General features: G+C 37.7%; 1 protein-coding gene across 13 annotated transcripts in view; it reads left to right on the top strand.

The window, feature by feature from the left end:
• TAB3 (TGF-beta activated kinase 1 (MAP3K7) binding protein 3) overlaps positions 1-17,413 on the top strand; it is an 89,046-nt gene extending 71,633 nt beyond the window's left edge. For 11 of the 13 annotated variants that reach the window (XM_025439385.3, XM_025439398.3, XM_025439358.3 and 8 more), the window contains 4 exons: positions 964-1,057; positions 3,825-3,908; positions 9,528-9,629; positions 13,191-17,413. In XM_025439385.3, the coding sequence (XP_025295170.1) occupies positions 964-1,057; positions 3,825-3,908; positions 9,528-9,629; positions 13,191-13,339 (429 nt within the window). In that variant the 3' untranslated portion in view covers positions 13,340-17,413. The remainder of the gene's footprint in view (positions 1-963; positions 1,058-3,824; positions 3,909-9,527; positions 9,630-13,190) is intronic. The other 2 variants (XM_049107304.1, XM_049107305.1) reach the window with 2 other exon arrangements.
• Positions 17,414-22,332: the final 4,919 nt, after the last annotated feature.

Genomic DNA, 22,332 nt, shown 5'->3' with positions numbered 1-22,332 from the left:
GCTCCTTTTTCTTTGCTCTTAAAATTAACATAATTTGTAGAAAAATACAGATTTTTTAACAGAATTGTATTTTGTCATAGCAGATATTTATCTTTATATGGTTGCAAGCACGTTAGTAACTGAATTAATATCAGGGCTGTGCTGAAAGCTTTAGTACCCATGCCTTTGGAATTCAACTCTAACTTTTTGAGTGTGTGTGTGTGTGTATAAAAATAATAAATCTAGAAGGTCCGGGGAAGTCAAGGCTTCCAAAAAACTTTAACTGAAGAATTAGGGCATTCTTTATGTTTCAGTGTCTCCTGTATTCGCCTAAAAGGCCTAAGGGATAGGTAGGCTGGGCTCAAAGTCAAGAAAGAAGGAAACAAAGTTGGAGGAAGAATGGAATTGTTGTGTAATAGATTGTTTCCTTTGCTCTAAATTCTGGTTCTGCTAATTACTGTTTACTAACCTTGGGAAAGTTATATGAATTCTGGGTACATCAGCTTCCTCATATATACATTGGCAATGATATTAGTACTTGCTTTGAAAGATGGTTTAGAGGAAAGAGTAAGAGACCTCTGGTGAATACAGTGCTTGACACTTAGTACGGTTGTAATTTTTTTCAAGCCTGGACAACACTAAAATCATGGACATTGCCTGTTTTATAGATTGATTTTCATAGTTTCCCTTACCATGAAAATATTTTTAGTACTGATTAAAATGGTATTTTGTATGATAGAACAGTCTAGCACTGTAGTTTGCCACGTTTTATGCAGATTTTGTCTTCATGTGGCCATATTGATGTCCCCATTTTACCTGACTGTTCCTTTAAATGTTTAAGATTTCTTAAACATACCCTCTTATGGACTAAGGCCATATTGTTGGTAATAACCAATCAGAACGATTAACATGAATAGCAGTTCTTAAATGTTGGGCTTGATAATGACTTTCCCACAATTGCTATTTTGGGTCCTTTCTTACTAGCCTGAGGAAATGACAAGATTGAGAAGCATGAACAGACAACTCCAGATAAATGTTGACTGTACACTGAAAGAAGTTGACCTCCTTCAATCTAGAGGTATAGACTCGATTATTTGGTAAACCATAAGTAATAGTGTGGTGTTTTAAGCTGCTTAAGTAGCAATCATTTTGCTTTTATAGATTTAAGAGATAGTTTTTTATCCATTATAATCCTACTTAAAGAGATCCCTCCACCCCATGGTCATAGATTTGGGGGATCAAAAATTAAGTTCTTACCATTTAGACTGCTCTGTGTTGTTACTCTGCATTTATCCTGTTCTATTTACTGTGAATATTTTATATTGATGGGTCTTAATTATAAAACTTACATTGATGTTGTGATAATCATCAAAAGTATCTGTAAAAACAGGGAATCACATATCAGAATACCAGATTTCTCACTTTTAAAATAAATTCCATGTCATTTTTATGTATCTATTATATGAAAACATCCACCTACATCTTAGTCTTTACAGATTATGGGGTTTTTTCGTTTTTGTTTTTGGGTTTTGGCTTTCTTATATAATTGTATTATGGTAGAAGCTCTCTTAACTTTCATTTTACCCAGCTCATCAGTTGTTCTTTATTTCCCCTGTAAAATATTGTGACCCTGTCCGCAACTGCTGCACACTTGTGACTAGGAGGGGGCCCACATGCTGGCATGTTTATGTACTATTGCTCCTAGCAATTGCATTGTCTGCTCAGAGAGAGTTAATTGTACCTGTTCCCTAACCTGTATGCCAGTTACTCTCCTGTAATTTGATGTTTTTTAAGCTGACAAGAATGCAGGAAGGAGCTGTTCTTCCTACCAAAACAAAAAACAAAACAAAAAAACCAAAGGCAAATCACTTAAAAAAAAAAAAAAAAAAGGTGGTGGGGTTCAGGGATGGTCTGTGATTTAGATACGGGTGAAAACTGTAAAAATTTAAAAGGATTCTTTCCACCTAGTTTTTTTCAAATAGTCCCGCCCATTTGTTTACATATTGTCTGGGGCCACTTTTATGCTTCACTGGCACAATTGAGGGCTTGCAACAGACTATTTCAGGCCCACAAAGTGTAAACTGTTTATTTTCTGGACCTTTACATAAGAAAAAGTTTGGGTGGAGGGGACTTTGCCCTCTCCCCCTGTAGGTCATCACAGGTGTAGTTTATGTAAGAAAGACAGTATAAAACTTCAGTGAACACACATTAAAAAAAAAAAAGTCTTGGTCCAACATTGAAGTTGACAAGTAATTTTTCCCAAAGGTCTTTCAGTCAGCCTCTCCCATTACTTAACACTGTTCTTGATGATGGCAGCTAAGAGAGCTTCTCCTCTATTTTCAGAGTATATAATAAATCTTGACTAAAAATGGCAATGGGGTAACTTTAACAGTAGAAGCGGGGGAACCTAAAGGATCTGCAACAATCTGAATAGAAGCAAATTTGAATGTGAAAGTTGAGCAGTCTGGTCACGTACCCTTCACTTTTTCAGAATGGAGTCCCTCTAGAGTCTGCTAGATTTAAGCCATGGAACACCTGCTCTACATAGTATGGAGGTCATAACAAATTATTGTTCATATATTAGAAGACTGCATCAGGTTTTGCCAGGGTGTTCTTTAAAGCAAAAGACACACTTAAAACATTTGGTTAGGGTATTTATAGTAATCCTTCAGAGATCTAGAAATTAAAACATCAGCCGTAACTTCAGTAATTGAAGAAATACATATGCAGCATCTTATAGCATTGTGGCTTTGATTATCTTCCAAATGGATAAAAGCATTTGTAATAGGACCTGCAAGGGAAACCACTATTAAGGTTCTATAAGCAAAGAGCTGTGTTTTTGGTCTCCATTGGGCAACAAAGAGCTCTTTTTGGTGCTTAAGGATTTCTAAATCTTTCATAAGGGGTCCAGATATATCCATTTTATACTGAATTCCAATGTAAACTCGGATCTCGCTGCAGATCATCATTTGATTTGTTGAAAAGCACAGCTGTATTGTTGGTTTTGAAGAGGAAAACTGGGCGGGGGGTGGGCGTGGGGGAATAATATGTAGAAATCAAGACATCCAGTATTTTTGAACTATTAGTACCCGAGATAGCATTCTCTGTAAGCATGAGTAGTCCCAATGTTTAATTGGAATTAATGCAGAAGAAGCAGCTTACAGTGATAGGGTCACAGAAGTTAAGGTAGATAGTGAGGCTGACACTGTATCAGAACCCACCTTGTAGGAGTCATGGCAGCAGTTGGGACAAATTGACACTAAGCCAGGGGGTGAACTTTTTAAGAGATGAAAATTTTGTGGCAAGACAAAATTCTCAGAGATCATTGTATTTATTATTCTGAAATTGGCACCTTATCTTTGTTAAATCTGTAGGCAACATTCCATATTCTCCTTTTCATGAAGATAGGAATCTGAGTTGCTATTATAACCTGATTCATCCTTGTAAATTTATACGTTTTACTTGCACCGTTGGATTTATAGTGGCTAACTTTTTAAGGTCAATTATGCAGGACATGAAAGAAATCTTAGCAAATAGTCAAGCCATCCTTTAATTTCTCTTCTTCATTTATCTCCCTAAGTGTACCACGTACATAATCCTGCTGAAAGAGACTAGCTTTGCAGTTAGAAAACTATTCCTTCAAGTGATATAAACTAACACTAATGTGGTAGTTTGCGTCTTTTCTCATGGTGATAAAACATTTTCAGTGGGAAGGTGGTAGAATAGGAGTTTTGAAACCCTGCAGACCGTTTCCTTTCTTACATATTTTATTTCTATATATTCTTTAACAAAAAAAGTCAAGTAGGAGAAAGAGCCTTAAATGCATGGTGATTTTTTCTTTATAGGAAACTTTGATCCAAAAGCCATGAATAATTTTTATGACAACATAGAACCTGGCCCAGTTGTACCACCCAAGCCATCTAAAAAAGGTGAGTAGGGAAATGACATAAACATCATAGAAATAATTGGAGAGGTCACCTCTTTAGCTGGAGAAATTTCCATGAGATTAACTTGTTCAGCATAAAAACATTTAACCATATTGATATTACTGTGCCACATGTCCCCCATACTTTAAAAAGCACTAAAATTAGTAACTTCTGGAATTATTATGAAAGTCAATTAAATGAGAGATAAAATTTAATTTTTAATTTATTTATTCATGAGAGACACAGGTAGAGGGAGAAGCAGGCTCCACGCAGGGAGCCCGACGTGGGACTCGATCCAGGGTCTCCAGGATCAGACCCTGGGCCGGAGGCGGCGCTAAACCACTGAGCCACCTGGGCTGCCCACAATTTAATTTTTTGAATAAGAACTTAAATTTATAATGTTGGCTATGCAACATATTCTTTAAGGTCTTTAAAATGTTTGATCTGCAGTAGATCTGAGACTGTTAAATCAGGTCATGGAAGAATCCTTGTGTGCCCAACAGGTGAACATCATAATTAGTTAGGGACTACATTTTTTTTCATGAAAGTCAAAATAAATCCTTTGTAACCAAGATTTGGAGGAATCATTTTTGTATCTCTTCTCTTTGTTTTATGTACTAGTGTTTAATTGGCATTTCAGTGTCTTAAAAAATTAATTTGAATTATTGAAGGCTCTTGTTCTTTTCAGAACTGAGCTGAAGTATGTTCATATCTTAATCTATTTTGCTTTAAGCAGCTTAAGGGTGAAACATACTAAAATCTTGTCAGAGTTACTATTCATCAGGTAATGTGTAAATTTTAGCACCTGAATTTTAGTTGAATAGTTTCCTACCTATTTTAAGGTCAGCACAGTATTTTATTTTATTTTTTAAAGATTTTATTTATTCATGAGAGACAGAGAGAGAGGGGCAGAGACACGGACAGAGGGAGAGGCAGGCTCCATGCAGGGAGCCCGACGTGGGACTCGATCCGGGGTCTCTAGGATCACACCCTGGGCCTAAGGCAGGTGCTCAACCACTGAGCCACCCCGGCTGCCCCAGTACAGTGTTTTAAAGTATTTGAGTGACAGGTTGCAGTGCAGTATTACTACTACCATAGATGTTTCATCTGATTTGGCACTATGGCAACATTATATGCGGTTTCAAGCTGAAAATCACTGAATTACATATATTACTGATCACTTTAACCATTTGGGTTAACAACAACACGAATCTTCTTTTTTTTTTAAGATTTTATTTATTCATTCATGAGAGAGGCAGAGACAGGCTCCATGCAGGGAGCCCAATGCGAGACTCGATCCTGGGTCCCCAGGATCATGCCCTGGGCCAAAGGTGGCGCTAAACCGCTGAGCCACCCAGGCTGCCCCAACACATGAGTCTTTGAACTTGATGTTGCCTGAGTGTCTTCCAAAGAAACATTATCTATTAATAATCCAACAGATAATTGATTCAAGGGCTGTTATAAAAGAATCAACCCTATTTAAGACCATATGTTGAAGAATTGTTAACCTGGAAATAGAGGATAAAGTTGATGAGCTGAGCCATCTTATTAGCATAAAACTCTGAGGTACGGTCATGGACTCACCGGAAATAACAAAGACACTCCTATCACTTGGGAAATTTAAAGATTTTAGTGGTTATCTCCCAGGAACTAGGGATTAAAGCTAGACCTGTCTTTTAGACAAGGTTAAATTATTTACTTCCACATAGTTTACACATAGCAGTGGTTATGAAGAAATTTGCAAAACACAAGACCTAAAGATTAATAATCAGTGACCTAAAATTCTACCTTAAGCTAGGAAAGAACAAAGTCAAGGAGATTAAAAGATAAGTAAAGCTTAATAGTTTGGTTTTATCTAGAAAGAACACAGATTATCAAAATCAGAAATGAAAGATGGGTTATCCATTAAAATAATAAGAGAATGTGATGAACATTATGAACTCAGCACTGTGTTTGAAATGGACACATCTGCTCAAACTGAAACGACAGGATATAGGACCTAATAATAGCTATGTATCTTTTAAAGACATTGAATCCATTATATTAACATTTTTCCCCACAAAGCGAACTCCTGTTTTTGTTTTTTTTTTTTGTCTTATGGAGTCAGCAGAACCCCAAAAAGAAAATTACAGAGCAGATCAATACAACTCCTGCACTTAAAGCAAAAAAATCCTTAATATGTGAGTATTATCATGACTGGGTTTATTTTAGCTTAGGAAAAGGAGAAAAAGCTCATGATCATTTTACTAGATGTAGGGAAAGCATCTGACAAAAGTCTGTGGCCATTCCAACATTATTTGCAAAGAAACCCTTAACGATACTAAAAAACAACTATTAGAACTAATAAGTGAATTTAACAAGATCTTGGGATGGAAGGTCAGTATATAAGAACCATATTTTTATAAAAAAAACAGTTTTGATCCTTACCTCTTACTGTACACAAAATCTGAGCTAGGTCATACGCATTTAAATATCCTTGCAACTTGGGTTTAGCTTAGAATTTTTAGGACACAGAACACTTGGTACATTAGCCTTCATTAAAATTCAACACTTTAAGAAAGTGAAAAGGCAAGCCAGGGGCTGGGAGAAAATATTTAAAAACCTATCTGGTTAAAAAAAAAATTCTGCTATCTAAAATATATAAGGACCTTCTATAACAGTGATGATAAAATGACAATCCAATTTAAAAAAGGTCAAAACATTTGAGTTGACACTTCACAAAGAAATACATATAAATGGCCAATAAGCACACATGGAAGTGTGTTCAACTTGAGTAGACATTAAGAAAATGCAAATTAAAATCCTGAGATTCCTGAGGAGCAATGATAACGAAACATTAATGAGGATGTAGAGCACTCAGATTCTTAAAAGTTTAAGATGGTGTGACCATTTCTTATATAACCAAACATTCATTCACCTGCCGTGTAGCCCATCAAATCTTAAGATTTAGCCAACAGAATTTAAAGCCTATGTCCACAAAATGGTTTGTATTGGAACACACCAAGAAGCCATCAACAGATGAACTGATATTTTCAAATCATGGAATGTTACTCCGCAACACAAATCAACTATTAAACACAACATAGATGAACCTCAATGCTAAAAGAAATAAAATACAAAAGAATGCATACTGTATGTTTATATGCATTTCAAAACTACATTTCTTAAAAAACAGAACAGTTGTTATGTCTTGGATTAGAGGTTGGGGGGATTAACTTGGGAAAGGGCATGGGAGGATTTTATGAGCTAATGATAATGTCTGGATAGGGATTTGGATTATTCAGGTGTATAACTCCTCAAATGGCACACATATGGTTTGTGTATTTCATTGTATAAGTTTTACCTTGAAAACTCACAAATAAAAGCCAGGAGCCCGTAGACAAAGTGTTTTAGCAGTGGTGATATTGACATGATTGACAGGTCATTCTGCCTGCTGTCTTTGAGACCAATACCTATGTGTATTTGGCTCAGCTAGGAATGGTGTGTTACTAGGATGCTGTTAAAGCTTCATCGGGCTCTCTACAAGTACCTTTATACTAAAAAAGCTCTATTCTGTGGGACTTTGAATTTAAACAAATTTTGCTAAAGCTGATAATTGGATAGTCCCTCAGAGTTAGCTATAATTAAATTCCGGTTGCAATCGACTTCTAAATTATGTATCAATTGCTCAGTATGTAGATGCTTGATGCTACAAAGGTAAGACATGACTCCTACCCCAAGCAGCTCATCTTCTACCTATACAGTTTTAATACAGAGACTAGAGAACTAACATCTTCACTGTAAATGAATTTCTACTATACAAATCCAATTGAGCTTTCATTACATATCTTGTTGGTGAAGAGTATAAATTATGTACTCCTTTAGAATTTTTAAACCTTTCACCTCTTAAAATTTGTGAATAGAACTTAATTCTATAATTTCTTGGGAAGCCCTTTCATTACATTTCTAAAAGCTATTTGATTTTCTCTATGAAGTCAAATTTGTTCTAAGAATTTACTGAGTTTTTAACTAAATTGGCCTCTTCTAAAAAAGTTTATGTAGTTTAACTGATACTGCAAGAAAATCTACATTAGAGTTATTACAGACATATAAGAAAAAGGAAAAATAGGGAGACCCAAGAAACTCTTGGATTAAACTCTGCATGCCATGTGCATGTAAGTGCTTCAGCTGAGTTGGCAAGTCCTTCCTCAGCTGTCATTGGTAACAAAGCAGGGAGAGCATCGACCTTGGTATCCCACTACTGGAGTGTGGGTCTCGGTTGTTTTGGCCACCTGACCTTGTTCAGCACATCTAGTCTGTGCACCAGGAAGGTGATAAGTCCAAATACTTGATTGTTTCTGTTCAACAGGGCTGTTGTAAGGATCTGTGAGAGTAAGTATGTGACACTATAAAAGTGCTTTACAAATTTAAGAAATAGAACTTTTACACTGTTCTTTGGAGCCTAAGGAGACCATTTACTCTGCTTTTGTTTACTCTGATACTGGAGTGTTTAAGTACCTAGGCACCACACTTAGAATTCTGGAGCAGTGATTTCCAAAGGTGGATTGTACTAGGGGGTTGCATATATGGGCTCAGAACTAATCAGAAAATACAAGATTTTTTGGGGGGGGGGGGAAGTGTTCTTAATGGCAGATGTACCAAATCTTTTTTTTTTTTTAATTTTTATTTATTTATGATAGTCACACAGAGAGAGAGAGAGAGACAGAGACATAGGCAGAAAGAGAAGCAGGCTCCATGCACCAGGAGCCCGATGTGGGATTCGATCCCGGGTCTCCAGGATCGTGCCCTGGGCCAAAGGCAGGCGCCAAACCACTGCGCCACCCAGGGATCCCTGTACCAAATCTTAATACAAAGAAAGAACTAATACAAAGAAAGAACTACCTAATAACATAAATTAATAGAAATAAAATTCTAGCAAGAAATTGGGATGCCTGTGGTCCCTACTATTTTTTAGTTCTGATTTTTCAATTACTGCTACTCTTACTCTTTAAGTACTACAGTTTATTTTATTTTTTTTAAAGACTTTGTTTATTCATTCATGAGAGACACAGAGAGGCAGGCAGAGACATAGGCAGAGGGAGAAGTAGGCTCCATGCAGGGAGCCCGATGTGGGACTCGATCCCGGGACTGTGGGATCACGCCCTAAGCCGAAGGCAGATGCTCAACTGCTGAGCCACCCAGGTGTCCCAGTACTACAGTTTAATGTTATTATTATAATGCATTCTTTGGCTAGCCTTACGGATCACATATTTTCAACCCATGATTTTCTAATAACTGTTGCTTAATAAGGCAATTGCTCAAATATAATCTTCCAATTTTGCCTTTACATTGATATTTAATTACTGTGAGTTTGCACTAGGAAGGTGGGCTGGTGAAATTAGGCATTGATTCCAAGTAATTGTAGAGGATGGAAAAAGTCATAAGAGCAATGTTCTATATAGGTTGTAAAGGCAATATTAAATACGGCACTTACCCTCACAGGAGAACTAAAGGTAACATGAAGTAATAGAAAGGGTAAACACGCAACCATGCATGTCCCATGAGAGATCCTTGGGAGCCTGTCCACTCTTCTCATGGATGGCTTTAATCCCTTTTCTCCTGGCTTTGCTTCTTTTCATGCAGATTCGTCAGACCCTTGCACAATTGAGAGGAAAGCCCGAAGAATTAGCGTGACCTCCAAAGTACAGGCAGACGTCCATGACACCCAGGCAGCAGCTGCTGAGGGTTTGTACTTGTGTGTCCGGATTTTGTGCACAAAGTCCAAAGACACGTGTTTGCCCATGTGGCGTTACCACAAGTAAAGGCCGACTCCTTCCCCCGCCACCCCCCCTTAAAAGATTACTTTCTCCAAGTGCCTGGCTGGCTCAGTCAGTGGAACATGTGACTCTGAGTTTGAGCCCCACGTGGGAGGTAGAGATTACTTTTCTATTGGTTATTTTTAACGCAATAGAAATATAATACAAGCCAGATACATAAAATATTTAATCTAGTATATATGCAAAGTATTATTTCGATATGAAGTCATTATAAACTAGTGAGATATTTTACATTAGTTCATACTACATCTTTGAAATCTGGTGTACATTTTACACTTAAGAGCACATTTCAGTTCACACTAGTTCCATTTCAAGTGGCAGTAGTCACCATATTGGGTAGATGGCTCTAACAATAGCATCTAGAAAGTAAGGCTAAGTGATTAAATAACTTGAAAGTTCTGGACTTTATAACTTTTCACTGCAGTTTTCTAGTGTTTCTTGAATTTTACCTTGGGATTCAGTTGAAGTAAAGGTTCTAAAGATACCGTGTATGTTTGAGTTTATGTAATATAAACAATATTGGTGAAATTATTGATGTCTGATATTTATGAGGATGGTTAGTTTTAGGGAAATCTGGCCTACTAACCCATTTAAAAGTAGTCCTTTTTTAAGGTTTTCTTTTGTTTTTAATGAATCTCTACACCCAAGGTGGGGCTCAAACTCATGACCCCAAGATCAAAAGTCGCATGTTCTTCTGACCGAGCCACCCAAGCTCCTTAAAAATAGGTTTTATTCATCAGAGAGAGGCAGAGACATAGGCAGAGGGAGAAGTAGACTACATGTGAGGAGCCTGATACGCAGGACTCTGGGATCATGACCTTAACTGAGCCACCCAGGTGTCCCAAAAATAGTCCATTTTTTCTTTTCTTTTCTTTTTTTAGTCCATTTTTTCTAAAAAAGATTTTGTTTATCCATTCATGAGAGAGACAGAGTGAGAAAGAGAGAGGCAGAGACACAGGCAGAGGGAGAAGCAGGTTCCGCGCAGGGAGCCTGATGTGGGACTTGATGCCAGTGCCGGGTCTCCAGGATCACACCCTGGGCGGAAGGTGGCACTAAACCGCTGAGCCACTCAGGCTGCCCCCAAAAATAGTCTTAAAGGAAAACCATACTGACTTCAGTTTTCATTTGTGTATAAATATGCATATTTTAAGGTTCTTTTTTTCTGTGAGGCCTGAAATACTGCTTTTAAATCAGTCCATAAAAAGACAAGATTTTACAACTGTAAATCAAATGAAAATGGACATCTAAAATGTCTTTCGAGTTTTAGATGCTTCTATTTAAACAGTACTTCTCTGTGATGAAATGAGCAGGGTCTTAAGCAACAATTCTATTAGGTGCTTTCAAAATTTTTTTGATAAGTTACTTCAATGATTTTATTCCAGATGAAATCATTACGGTGCTGAAGGAGCAAATAAATATGCCTCTTTGGCATAAGGAATATTCTGAGAAACTGCAAAGGCAGGAGAAGCTCTGATAACAGAGTAGAAATTACCCTTTGTAAGGAACATCTACAATTATAAAAGGCAATCTCCACCTAGCTGAGAGCCTTGTGACTAAAATGGATAAGGGAAGGGACTCAAATCTAAGTAACAAACCTTACTCGTATTTACTGTGCTGTCAGGTAACCTCCCCTAAGTTGTTTCCCCTGCCCCCCAGCCAACATCCTTCTTTTGTCTGTAGCTGTAGAGGGTATTTTAGGTTGCGGTTTGGCCCCCTTTGGGGAGTTAATTTTCCTAGGCCTCTGCCCTATGTGAGATACATATGTTAGTGAACTTTGTTTCTTCTCTTGTTTATACTTTTATTACAGGGGGGTCTCAGGTAAGAACTATGAAGGATAGAGGGAAAATTTTTACTTTGCCTACAGTATTAGACAATGAAGAGGAGCCCCAAGTTTTCTGTATTAAGTTATAAGAGGTTGTGCAGTTACTTACGGAGTTTAAGAAATAAAGTAAAAACTCGCCTGCTCTAGGAAAGTATAAAAGTGAGTTTTTAGCACCTATTTAGGAGAACCTAAAGAGTATCGTATGAGAGAGAACCTTTTCCACCTTTTCCAGAAATGGCATGCAGAATGTTTTTCCTCTAAGAAAAGGCTGTATCAGTTAAATGTGCTTTTTATTCTTCCATACCGTACAAAAAACTATCAAGTCTCTGTATTTTGGAGTCATGAGCTAAAAGATACAGGGTAGGTGATAATTGTCACTCAGATCACCATTGAAGGCCAGAGAAACAAGCCCATTCCCCCCTTTTTATAGTTGGAGGAACAGGTTGACAAACCCAGTGGGGTTTTCTGTTGTGTTGTTAGCTTTACATCTCCTTCCTGTTTCAGCCTGAGCCTTACTGTCTGTATGCTGTCCTAAGTTTCGAGGTCTCAAACTCAGCGCTCTCTGCTTTTTGGGGAGTGTTCACATCAGCCATCTGTCATAAAAGATGAATTGCTAACCCCAAGTCAGCTCATTAATTTCCAATGGAAGATAGACTTAACCCCAAATGGTAACTGCTTAAAGCCTTCCATCTTAGTTTTTGTCGTTACCTGCTGAGGTAGGCTGCTTACTTTCTATCTTAATCTCATTTCCAGTTCACAGTGATGATTTCCAGTTTTACACACAGATTTTCCCAGCCTCCTGGCCACGCTCCGGATTCCAGGGACAATTCCATCTAACCATCTTGAGCCTCCAAATCACTGCTGCCAATTTCAGTAGGGACTGTTCCTAGAAAGCAGGATTTACAAATTAACTCCCTTAAGCAGAGTCTTTTTGAGCTCAAGGTGAGAGGGACGAGGATCTAGGAGGAATCTAAATTTTAAAGATTTTTAAAGAAAATCCTAAGGATTGACCTAAGGATGCCAGCATTTCGTATTGCCAGATACAGACATTTTAAAAATCTGGAGGATCTCATAACCCCAAAAAGGTGGTAAAGAATCTGAGAATAAAAAAATCTTTCATACTGAATGAGTTTAGCTTTTATGAAAAACCATAGAGTGTCTCTCTTTTTACCGTTCTGGGAACAGCTGTGTTAGGAACAGTCGCTGTCATTTTGAACCATTATTATTAAAATAACACATGCATATTGTGAAGCTGCAGGGCTCCTGAAAGGAGGCAGACGTTCCAGCAGGTGTTGAATACAGTACAGCTCATACTACAAGGGGGTGTGTTGGGGAGGGGGCTGAAGTTGTCAGGGAAAACACAGGAAGGAGGCAGAACTTCACTTGCAGTGTGACATTTCTCCTGTTCATTTGTCTAGAATATAGCATAACCACTACCTGTGGATAATGAATAAGGTAATCTTTCCTGAACTTCTATTTATCTTAAAGTAGAATTTTTATCAAACTTGCTGTTGTAGTAGCTATGGACATTCATTGGACGTTAAGTCAAGTAGGAAGCTTTTTTTTTTTTTAATGTAATTTTCCAGTTTGGATTATAGTTGGAAGAATCCAATCTTTTTTTTCTCTCTTGATCCTGACTTCCCCCAGAGCATCTAACTGGCTCCAAACAGAGTCCCCGGACACAACCCCGCGATGAAGACTATGAGGGGGCCCCATGGAATTGTGATAGCTGCACCTTCCTGAACCACCCCGCACTGAACCGTTGCGAGCAGTGCGAGATGCCACGGTACACTTGAACTTCGAAGAGTCTGCATCGACTTGAGAGCGAAACTGGGAGCACCCACAAGAAGAAAAGGAAGCCTTGGGAGTCTGTGCATCTGCCCAGCCTTTTCATTTCCAATTCCACCTGGGGAGGAGCAGTGCCCCTGGAGGGCTTGTGCTCATTCAAGAAGAATGGGGAGTTCTCTGTGTTTAGTGTTTTTGTTTTTTCCTTTCTTAACTCATTGCAGAGTGAGATAGAAAGGGATACTTGAAGCTGGGAAAGGATTCACTCCTGAAAGAATGTACACATAGAAGTCAAAAGCTCTTCTGTGGAATCCCAGTTGTTAAAGTTACTGCTGAGTGGCCCTTACTTTATAAACTAGAACTTTAAATCATGGTGTGACATGTGACAGCTTATACAGACAAACTGTGAATTCCTAGAGCAGACTTACCTGGTCATAGCTCTCTGGAAAACCAAGGTTCCCCATGCTTCTTCCCGTTGTTCCCTACTGAAGGACGACAGGAAAAAGCACCCAGAATAGGACCTTAATTTTTTTTGAGGGGGGGGGGTGCAAAATAATAAGGGTCTTTGTAATTGCTGCTTTTTTCAGAGGTAATTTCAAACACACAATGGCTTAAAATGTGATTTGTAGCAGTCAGGAATTAGGCATATCATGCCCTTCATTCAAAAGTACAATCAGAGGTGATAAAATCATTTTACTTGTACAGTAATTCATCGAGCTAAATCAACACTGGTAACTAAGACCTAATTATGCCACATTAATAGATATAATTTTTAAGTTACTGCATGCTTTTATTAGGCCATTGGCTTTAAAAATAACAAGTCCTTACCAAGTATGATTTTATGAATGACCTTCTCGTAAACTGCGCTTTGCCAATAGCACAGTGAATGTATGCCAAATGTAAATCCATTCCAAAATCCATTCAGAAATCTTGAGCTCAGCTGTGGTTCTGTAAGAAATGTTTGCAGTCCATAGGGCCTTTTTTTCACCTCCTTCCAGTTTTGTGATGAGTTCACGATGTTTACAGCACAGTGTTTTGTGCCAGAATCCTAACTTAGCTGAAAAAACAAACAAACAAAAAAAACAACAAAAAAAACATTAGCTGTTCAATACAGATTGATTTGCACACGTTAATAAACCACTAGAAGGGAAATTACAGTTGGCCAATATCAAAATAGTACACTGCGTTGTTACTTGGGAAGAAGAGAAGGCTAGTCAAGGGATAGGATTAAGACAAAGGTGAATACAAAGGACTTTAAAACTAAGAACTGTTTAAATTTAACATACTGTATTCAGAGATAATTACTGAGTTTGTTCAGGTGATACTAAAGCACTCCCTGTTTATGAAACCCCAACTTTAGGGTATGAATAATGAAGAGATAGAAAGTCCTGTGACTCCTAAAGGTGTACCACTAGAAAATTATTAATAGGACATTTATTTAAGGTCTCTATCACTGTTGAATTTCCGTCCTAGTTCAGAATTGGATTTTGGAATCTTCCCATTACTTGGGTGAATATAAACAGCAGTAGAACCAAGGTTTCTGATCCTAACGGATTTTACCAGAGGTTTTAATTTGAGGAATATCCACTCTCACATACCGTGTTCTCCCCCCACCTCCCCCCGCCCACACACACACACACACACTCTTGAAGCTGTCATTGTATTATTCTACTTTAGAAGTGATATCTGGCAGACCTGGAAAAACAAGCTGCACTTAATAGTATAATGAAACCAAAGGCATAATAACTCATCATCATTTTCCATCAAAAGCATCTACTTTCACACTCGACCTACAGCTTTGAAAATGTTTTTTCCAATGTGGAAAATCCACGCCACACCCCACCCCCCCCATCCACTTGTTTCACAAAAGTATGCGTGGCTATGTGATGACACTGATAAAACATCTCATGTAACTGTGAAAATAATGGTGAGAAAACAGATGGGCTTAAAAGCATTGACCTGAAAACAGCCTTCTTTAAGGTTTCTGTGACACTGGTATGTCTCTCCAGTAGCCGTCTCTCAGTCCTGCTGTTGTGTAATACGCCAATGCCTTCGCCTTTGTATGGTTTCGTATCTCTTTCGTGATGATCAACCCCACTTGGTATTAAATAACAATTTAGGGGAAAAAAATATATATACTGCTTGGTGTTCTAGCTAAAGGTTTACCAGTATTCTTAGATATGCTGAAGTGGCAGCAGTTAACTTGGCACTTGTCAGTTGAGAATGAAAGTAGCATGTATGGAAACAGTTGGATGCTTTATTAAAACCATGTAGATGACTTTACAACTATTGCATGAACATACATCCAGGTTAATAAGCTGTTAACATACAGTAGATGCATGGTTCCAGTCCATTGGTGATCTATCTAGTAAATCATTATTTTCACCTGCCAGGAAAAAGAAGAAACCAGTCTCTTTGATAGGTGTAGAGGGTGGAGTAGGAGACATCAGAGCTGGGTTTTAAAGAAGTTTCCTAGGTGTTCATTTCTGGTTGTACACGAGTTTCATATGCCAACATAGGCTGTATTCAGTTTTTAAAATAAGAAAAATTGTTTTACACTGACAAATTTGGTATGTTTAACTGTGTCCCCAATATAGACTTCTTGCCCATAACCACTTTGAATAAGAATACAGTCAACTTTCAAGGTGCCTTTTCAAAAGGATCTCCTGGTCAGATTGATGTGTGCGCACAGTTGGCATAGAAGTGGGAGGATAGAAATCGGGTGGTGCCTGTCTGCTGAGGTACTTATGCTCTTTGGGTCAGTTGGTGCACTTGGTGTTTTTAGTAAAAAGATTTTTTTCTTAAAACATGACTAGTTTGATGTATCTGGTAACACATAGGCCTGACTATACATGTTACACTATTTCATGGTTTTGTAAACTGGGTTTTTAGAAAGCACATTTGTCGTTTTGTTAAAAGTACATTACCCCTTAACTTTTGGAGTGGGTCAGAAGAGTTTAAAGTGGGAATAGAGGAGCCAGCAGCTTTCTAAGCATTGTAAAATGTTTGGAATTGACAATGACCTTGTATGGGAGAGCAAAGAGGCAGGGGGTTTTAAAGAAACTAAAGAACTGCATTGTAGGAAAGGTAGTTTTAGAGAAAGGATGGTGGGGAAAGTGTTGCTAATTTGTTTATTTCCCTGAACGAAATGGAAAGTGTGATGAGCAGTTTAATTTTTAAGGAGCTGGTCTCAATTTTAGTACTTTTTAATTATTAAAAGAAATTATCGTTTCCGTAAATTTTGTCATTGTTTTGTCCCAGTTATCTAGGGTTCATATCCAACTTTGTGGCAACTCAATTTTATATAGTATTTTAAAAGGTAATTGTAATGTCTTTGACAGTATAAGCAAAAAGCAAAGGTATAAGGCATAGAAAAATTGTCCTTTGAAAATATCAGTGACATATCCTAGAATGTGAAGATGTTCCTTCATAGTTAAAATTGATTTATTTTAATATTGTAACCACTGTTCAGACTTTGAATGAATCCATGTTACAGTTGTGTGTCTGTATATTGGTCGAGTAAGAAAAATGACCATTGAAATGTTACTATAAAAAAATCAGAATAAATTGGGCACTGTCTGTTGCACCACTACTGTATCTTTTTGAAAGAATTAACAGTATTTTCGTATTGTAAAAGTTAAATCTGATCACATTTTCACATTCACTAGACCTGCATTTTTTTTCTTTACTATTTGCATCCCCAAGTATTTAATACAAGTAGATTTTGCATGGCTTGGGCATTCAGAGATTAATAGGATGACGATTCAATCTTAGTTTCTAAAGCCATGAAAAGTTGCTTTGAGACTGAACAATTCTGAGTTATTATTTATAATGACACCCAATGTCCATGTTTCCCTACTGTAAAAGAATTGATCAGTTTCTTCATTAAAACAGCAAGAACCTATTAAATCTTGTAAATACCATGTTTCTTTTAGATTTCTGTGTATGCTGTGAATCATTATTTTGAGGTGAAATTGTACAAAGGCATTTTAAAAGGCTTTGCATGCATCGTACTTCCAAACAGTACATATTCGGAAAGTCAAAGATTCCTGCAAAATAAATTAATAAACTAAAAGCAAACACTACATTCTGCATCTTTTCTGTGTAGTTAGAAATAATTTATAGTATCAAACTAGTCCCAGTTCCAACAGATAGATTTCTAGACTGAAATACGCTGCCTCAGAAACCTAGTCTTTCATTCATAGTATTTTTGTGCCCCTTGTAGAACATGTCATAATATGAAATTTGGGGTATTAAGGGTACATTAATTCTACAAATTGGGTAGAAGTATATATAAGGAAATTTTATGAAAATGGTGGAATGTGTTAAGAACTTAGATAATGAGTGGTTTTCTTCATCTTTTTGTTGTTTATAGCTTGAACAGTATGGGCTTGAACTGCATAGGTCCACTTATGTGTGGATTTTTGCAATACAGTACAGTACTACAAATATGTTTTGTCCTCAGGATTTTCTTCGTATTTCCTTTTCTCTAGCCTGCTTTATGGTAATAATATAGTATGTAATCCATAGAACATACAAAATACACGATAAATGACTATGTTATCTGTAGCGTTTCCAGTCAACGTTAGACAAGTTTTGGGAACCCAAAAGTTACACGTGAATTTACACCTATGCAGGGCATCAGTGCCCCCCTAACCCATGTTGTTTGAGGGTCACCTATCCTTCCAAGGCAAATTATCAAAGGACTTGACCCTCATCTTGCTAGAGTCTGTAGTCAGCGTTCCAAATTTGCACAGCAATCAGAACAGATTGACTTTTCAGCAAGTGAGTATATTTGAAGTCAAAAGAATTTCTACTTTTTAATACATGAGAATTTATAAACCTACCTAAATACAGAAGAATTGTAGAATGATCCTTTGCTCATTACCAAACTTCCAAAATTATCCTTATAGAAGCAATTGTATTTCATGTACATTCTCATTCCCCCCACCCGGTTATTTTGAAACAAGACAGATCCTAGGCATCATAGCAATAAGCTTTTTACCATAAGCACCATATATTCCTATCACAGCTTGTGAAATATTAGCAAATATCCAGGGTTACATTTTCCACGTAACCTTTTTTTTTTAACAAGCATGTCTCAATTCGAGTCTGAGTAGAATACTTGAAAATTGTTCTTACATCTTAAATCTTTTTTTTTTTTAAAGATTTATTTATTTATTTATTCAGAGAGAGCGAAGAGAGAGGCAGAGACACAGGCAGAGGGAGAAGCAGGCTCCCCGCAGGAAGCCCGATGTGGGACTCGATCCCGGGTCTCCAGGATCACACCCCGGGCTGCAGGCGGCGCTAAACCGCTGCACCACCAAGGGTGCCCCTTACATCTTAAATCTACATGTATTTTCTCTCCATATCTGAAACCATAAACCTTTCCCTTATTAATATCTGGCTACCTCCCCACTATATCTTACAGTAAGTAACGCACTGCAAGAAAATCCAAGACAACTTTAAAAATAGTAGGTGGACTATTTTTCTTATTCCCCTGTTTCTCTTCTTCTCACATCCTAAGTTGTCCCTTTTCATTAATGGATTTTTAAATAGAAATGACTTCAGGGATCCCTGGGTGGCTCAGCGGTTTATCGCCTGCCTTTGGCCCACGGCATGATCCTGGAGTCCGGGGATCGAGTCCCACATCGGGCTCCCTGCATGGAGCCTGCTTCTCCCTCCTCCTGTGTCTCTCCTTCTCTATGTCTATCATTCATTCATAAAGAAAGAAAAGAAAGAAAAAAAAAATGACTTCAAATCTGTTAACACAATACTGATCATGGTGCTCATTTTTGTAATCAAGAGAGGCATCTGTGGGAACTACATATCTGCCTATAATCCTGCAATCTTGATCATAATTTCTCCCTAGGTATTGAGTAGCTCAGTTTTCCACAGAGAAGTCTGGAGCACTGCTGGGGGCAGGGCATCTGGTGTTTGTCTCCTACCTGCATTCTTCAAAGACTCCCTACTTAACTTTGGTCTGCTGGCCTTTGCTTAGGACACTGCCCAGGCCGTGTTTTGTGATAGCGGTTTCAAAGGTTTTAATGGGATATATAGTATGTGGGTGATATTATGGTTCGCGAGTTCCAGATTCTCATATCAGGCTAACCACCTCACTCTTCTTGTCTCGTGAAATGTGATGGGTATGCTTCTGACCACCCTTTCTTGACTTTCTGGTGGTTAAGAAATACAGGGTGCCAAAAAAATCAGGTGCTTTTTACACAGCCTGGTTTCAAGTTTTGTGTTGTGATTTGGGAGCAAAGTGATCATTGTATGTTACTTCGCTTGGTTTTTGACTTATTTGTGCATTTGCTCTCTTGGGGACCCAGGTGCTTTTCAGAGAGTAGTGTTGCATTAGTCAAGAAGCACTAACATTTGTAGCCTTTTTAAAATCCCATCCTCCAAAAAAAAAATAAATAAATAAAATAAATAAATACATACGTAAAATCCCATCCTCCAATTTTGATTTCTCTTAAATCACTAATAGTCTGCCTTGGTTGGGTAGGTTTAATTAAAAAAAAAAATCTTTATTTGAATGGCATTTGGGGTTAGGGAGCCAGGGAAAGAGACAATTGGGTTTTAAAGCATCCTGAAATTGCTTGCATTCCCTGTATACTTCAGCAAGGAATCAAATGGTCACACGTGGCAGGGGAACTCCTATTTTAAGATTATGATTTGACTTTCTTTTTCCAAGTTCTAAAATAACGAAAACATCTTTAATGGTTGGAGAACAGGAAACTGTGCTGGGGGTCAGAAATGACAAGGTGCAGATGGGGACATACTGAAGGCAGTAGCAACCAGGATCAGTCAGCCCACAGTTCCAGTCATCCATGAAGGCCATCAAGGAAAACCTGCAAAGCATGCCTATGGGACTCCCCAACTCTGAGCAGCAAACAAATGCAAGGGTAAGTGTGCTAGATAGATAGATAGTCACTGCGACTGTGACTTTTGTCTTTGTCTCAATGTGCACTATGGTTTCATTAAATAAGCAAAGCCCTGTAGGGAGTGGTTTGTCCACGGAGATAAAGGGGCACGATGCCCCGAGTAACTTCAAGCTACCACAACAAACAGAGGAAAAACTTTGCTTGGCCTAGTTGAAGATTCCAGGGAACAATCTTCAACTCCCTAGGAAATATATAAAGCAGTACCCACCGGTGCTTGCTTAGCAGAACGTGAAACATCCCTGACTTTCCTATGCTCTGTAATCAGGCATTTTCTAAGAAACATGCACAGAAAAAAAGTAGAAGGCTTCATTCAGCTTTCCTTTTCCTTAAGGATTAAAATATTTGAGCATTGTCACCCACATAATCTTTTTTGTAAAATTCCTTAAAAATCAGTAAATATATGGAAAGGTTTCACACTCTAAAAAGAAGGACCTCATCCTACAGAATCAGAGCAGAAAACTTTAATTTCTAATCTTAATCCCAAAATTTACAGCAACTTGGTATCTCTCAGAAAGCATTAGATCAGAAATGGTTTCCTTCAAATGAAAACTAAGTTTTACAAAATCCTCAACTACAAATACAAGTAGTGATACTCAAGAAACCTGAGTTTCTGATACAACAAATGGGAAATCTAGATCTAGGAGGAACAAAAATTAGGAATACAAGAAGGAATGAACATAAATAGGGGAGAAGCAACAAATAGAGACATGGGGAGATGTTCAAAAAAATACTACCCACAAAGGTAAGAGTGACATCAGATTTCTGCATTTCTGTCAAACTTGAACAGAACTCTGTGAAATGCAAAACAGACAAAATAAATAGTATTAGAATCAGCTTAGCGGAGTCTCCACGTAATAACATTAGATATCTCAAAAAAAAAAAAAAATAACATTAGATATCTCACGTGAACTAAATGTTCTTTGAAATGTTTACCAAACATTTACAAAAATATATATATCAAGAAAATCATTATTATACAGGCCACATTTTTCTGAGAGACATTAAATCTAAAAAATCAAGCCCCCAGAAACTAAAAACTCTTCTAAATAACCTCTGATTCAAAATTGGAATTAAGACTAAAATCAGATTTAGTTCGGGCAAATCCTTAACAAGGGGTGTTAGCAAAGATGTTATCTGATACTAAAAAGGCAGCTTTCAACTCCCAGAAAATGGCAGAATAAAACAGTACAGTATCTGTGTTTTAGAGAATGCATCTGTTGAAAAATCTCCACATGCAAATAAATTGTCTACACCTGTAAAAGAACAAGTTGTACAAAAAAATGTTAAGTCAGAACTCAAAGAAATACATTTCTAGTACAAGATGTCTTTGTGCCAACTCCAACAATGAAAGAGAAATGTGGAAAATCGCAGCTCGACTATACTCTGAAAGAACCTGCTGTATGGAATATGGCCAGTGTCAGGAATCCTGATGACATGGTGAGCTCCAGGGAAAAGCTAGACCAGAGACACAGGTTTCCCAGCTATCCAGAAGTAAAGCATTCCCATAAAAAGTTCTGTAAGCAGAAATGGCATAAAGAAGCAGTTACCATTAATTTATATAAAACATTTGAACACTCATAGATTCCCCTCCCCGCAAAAAAACCCTCTTTAATGGTTTTCCTGTTACCTTAGGACACATCTTGCTAATAAATGCACACACACACACAAATCAGGATCAAGCACGGATGCTCACAGAGTGAGTTTAAAGCAATGGCAGCTTAATGCTGAGATGCTCAGTGTAGTTCCCAGGGAGGGAGCTTGGTGGGGCCACTCTCCCCACTTGGGTTGCATGCTGCTCAACACCTTTCACTCCCTGCCTTTTTTGGTAAAAGTGAAAGTCCTCTTCTGATTTCCTTCGGTTAGCAAAAACACGTATGAATGTAGGTCTTTCATAAAAGTGAAGTGTTCTATCCCAAACTTTAGAAAGGCCAGAGATACCCATATTCCAAGGCCAGGCTGATGTGTAATATATATGGAAAAGTGTTTATCAAACCAAGAGCTTGAGAAGGTTTGTCAGACTCTATGGCGGCCACATAAGTGGAAAGATATTCACCCTT

This window comes from Canis lupus, chromosome X (assembly GCF_003254725.2).
Source record: "Canis lupus dingo isolate Sandy chromosome X, ASM325472v2, whole genome shotgun sequence".
Lineage (NCBI taxonomy): Eukaryota > Metazoa > Chordata > Mammalia > Carnivora > Canidae > Canis > Canis lupus.
The sequence above is the reverse complement of the archived record's forward strand: the minus strand, read 5'-3'. Positions and strand labels throughout refer to the sequence as shown.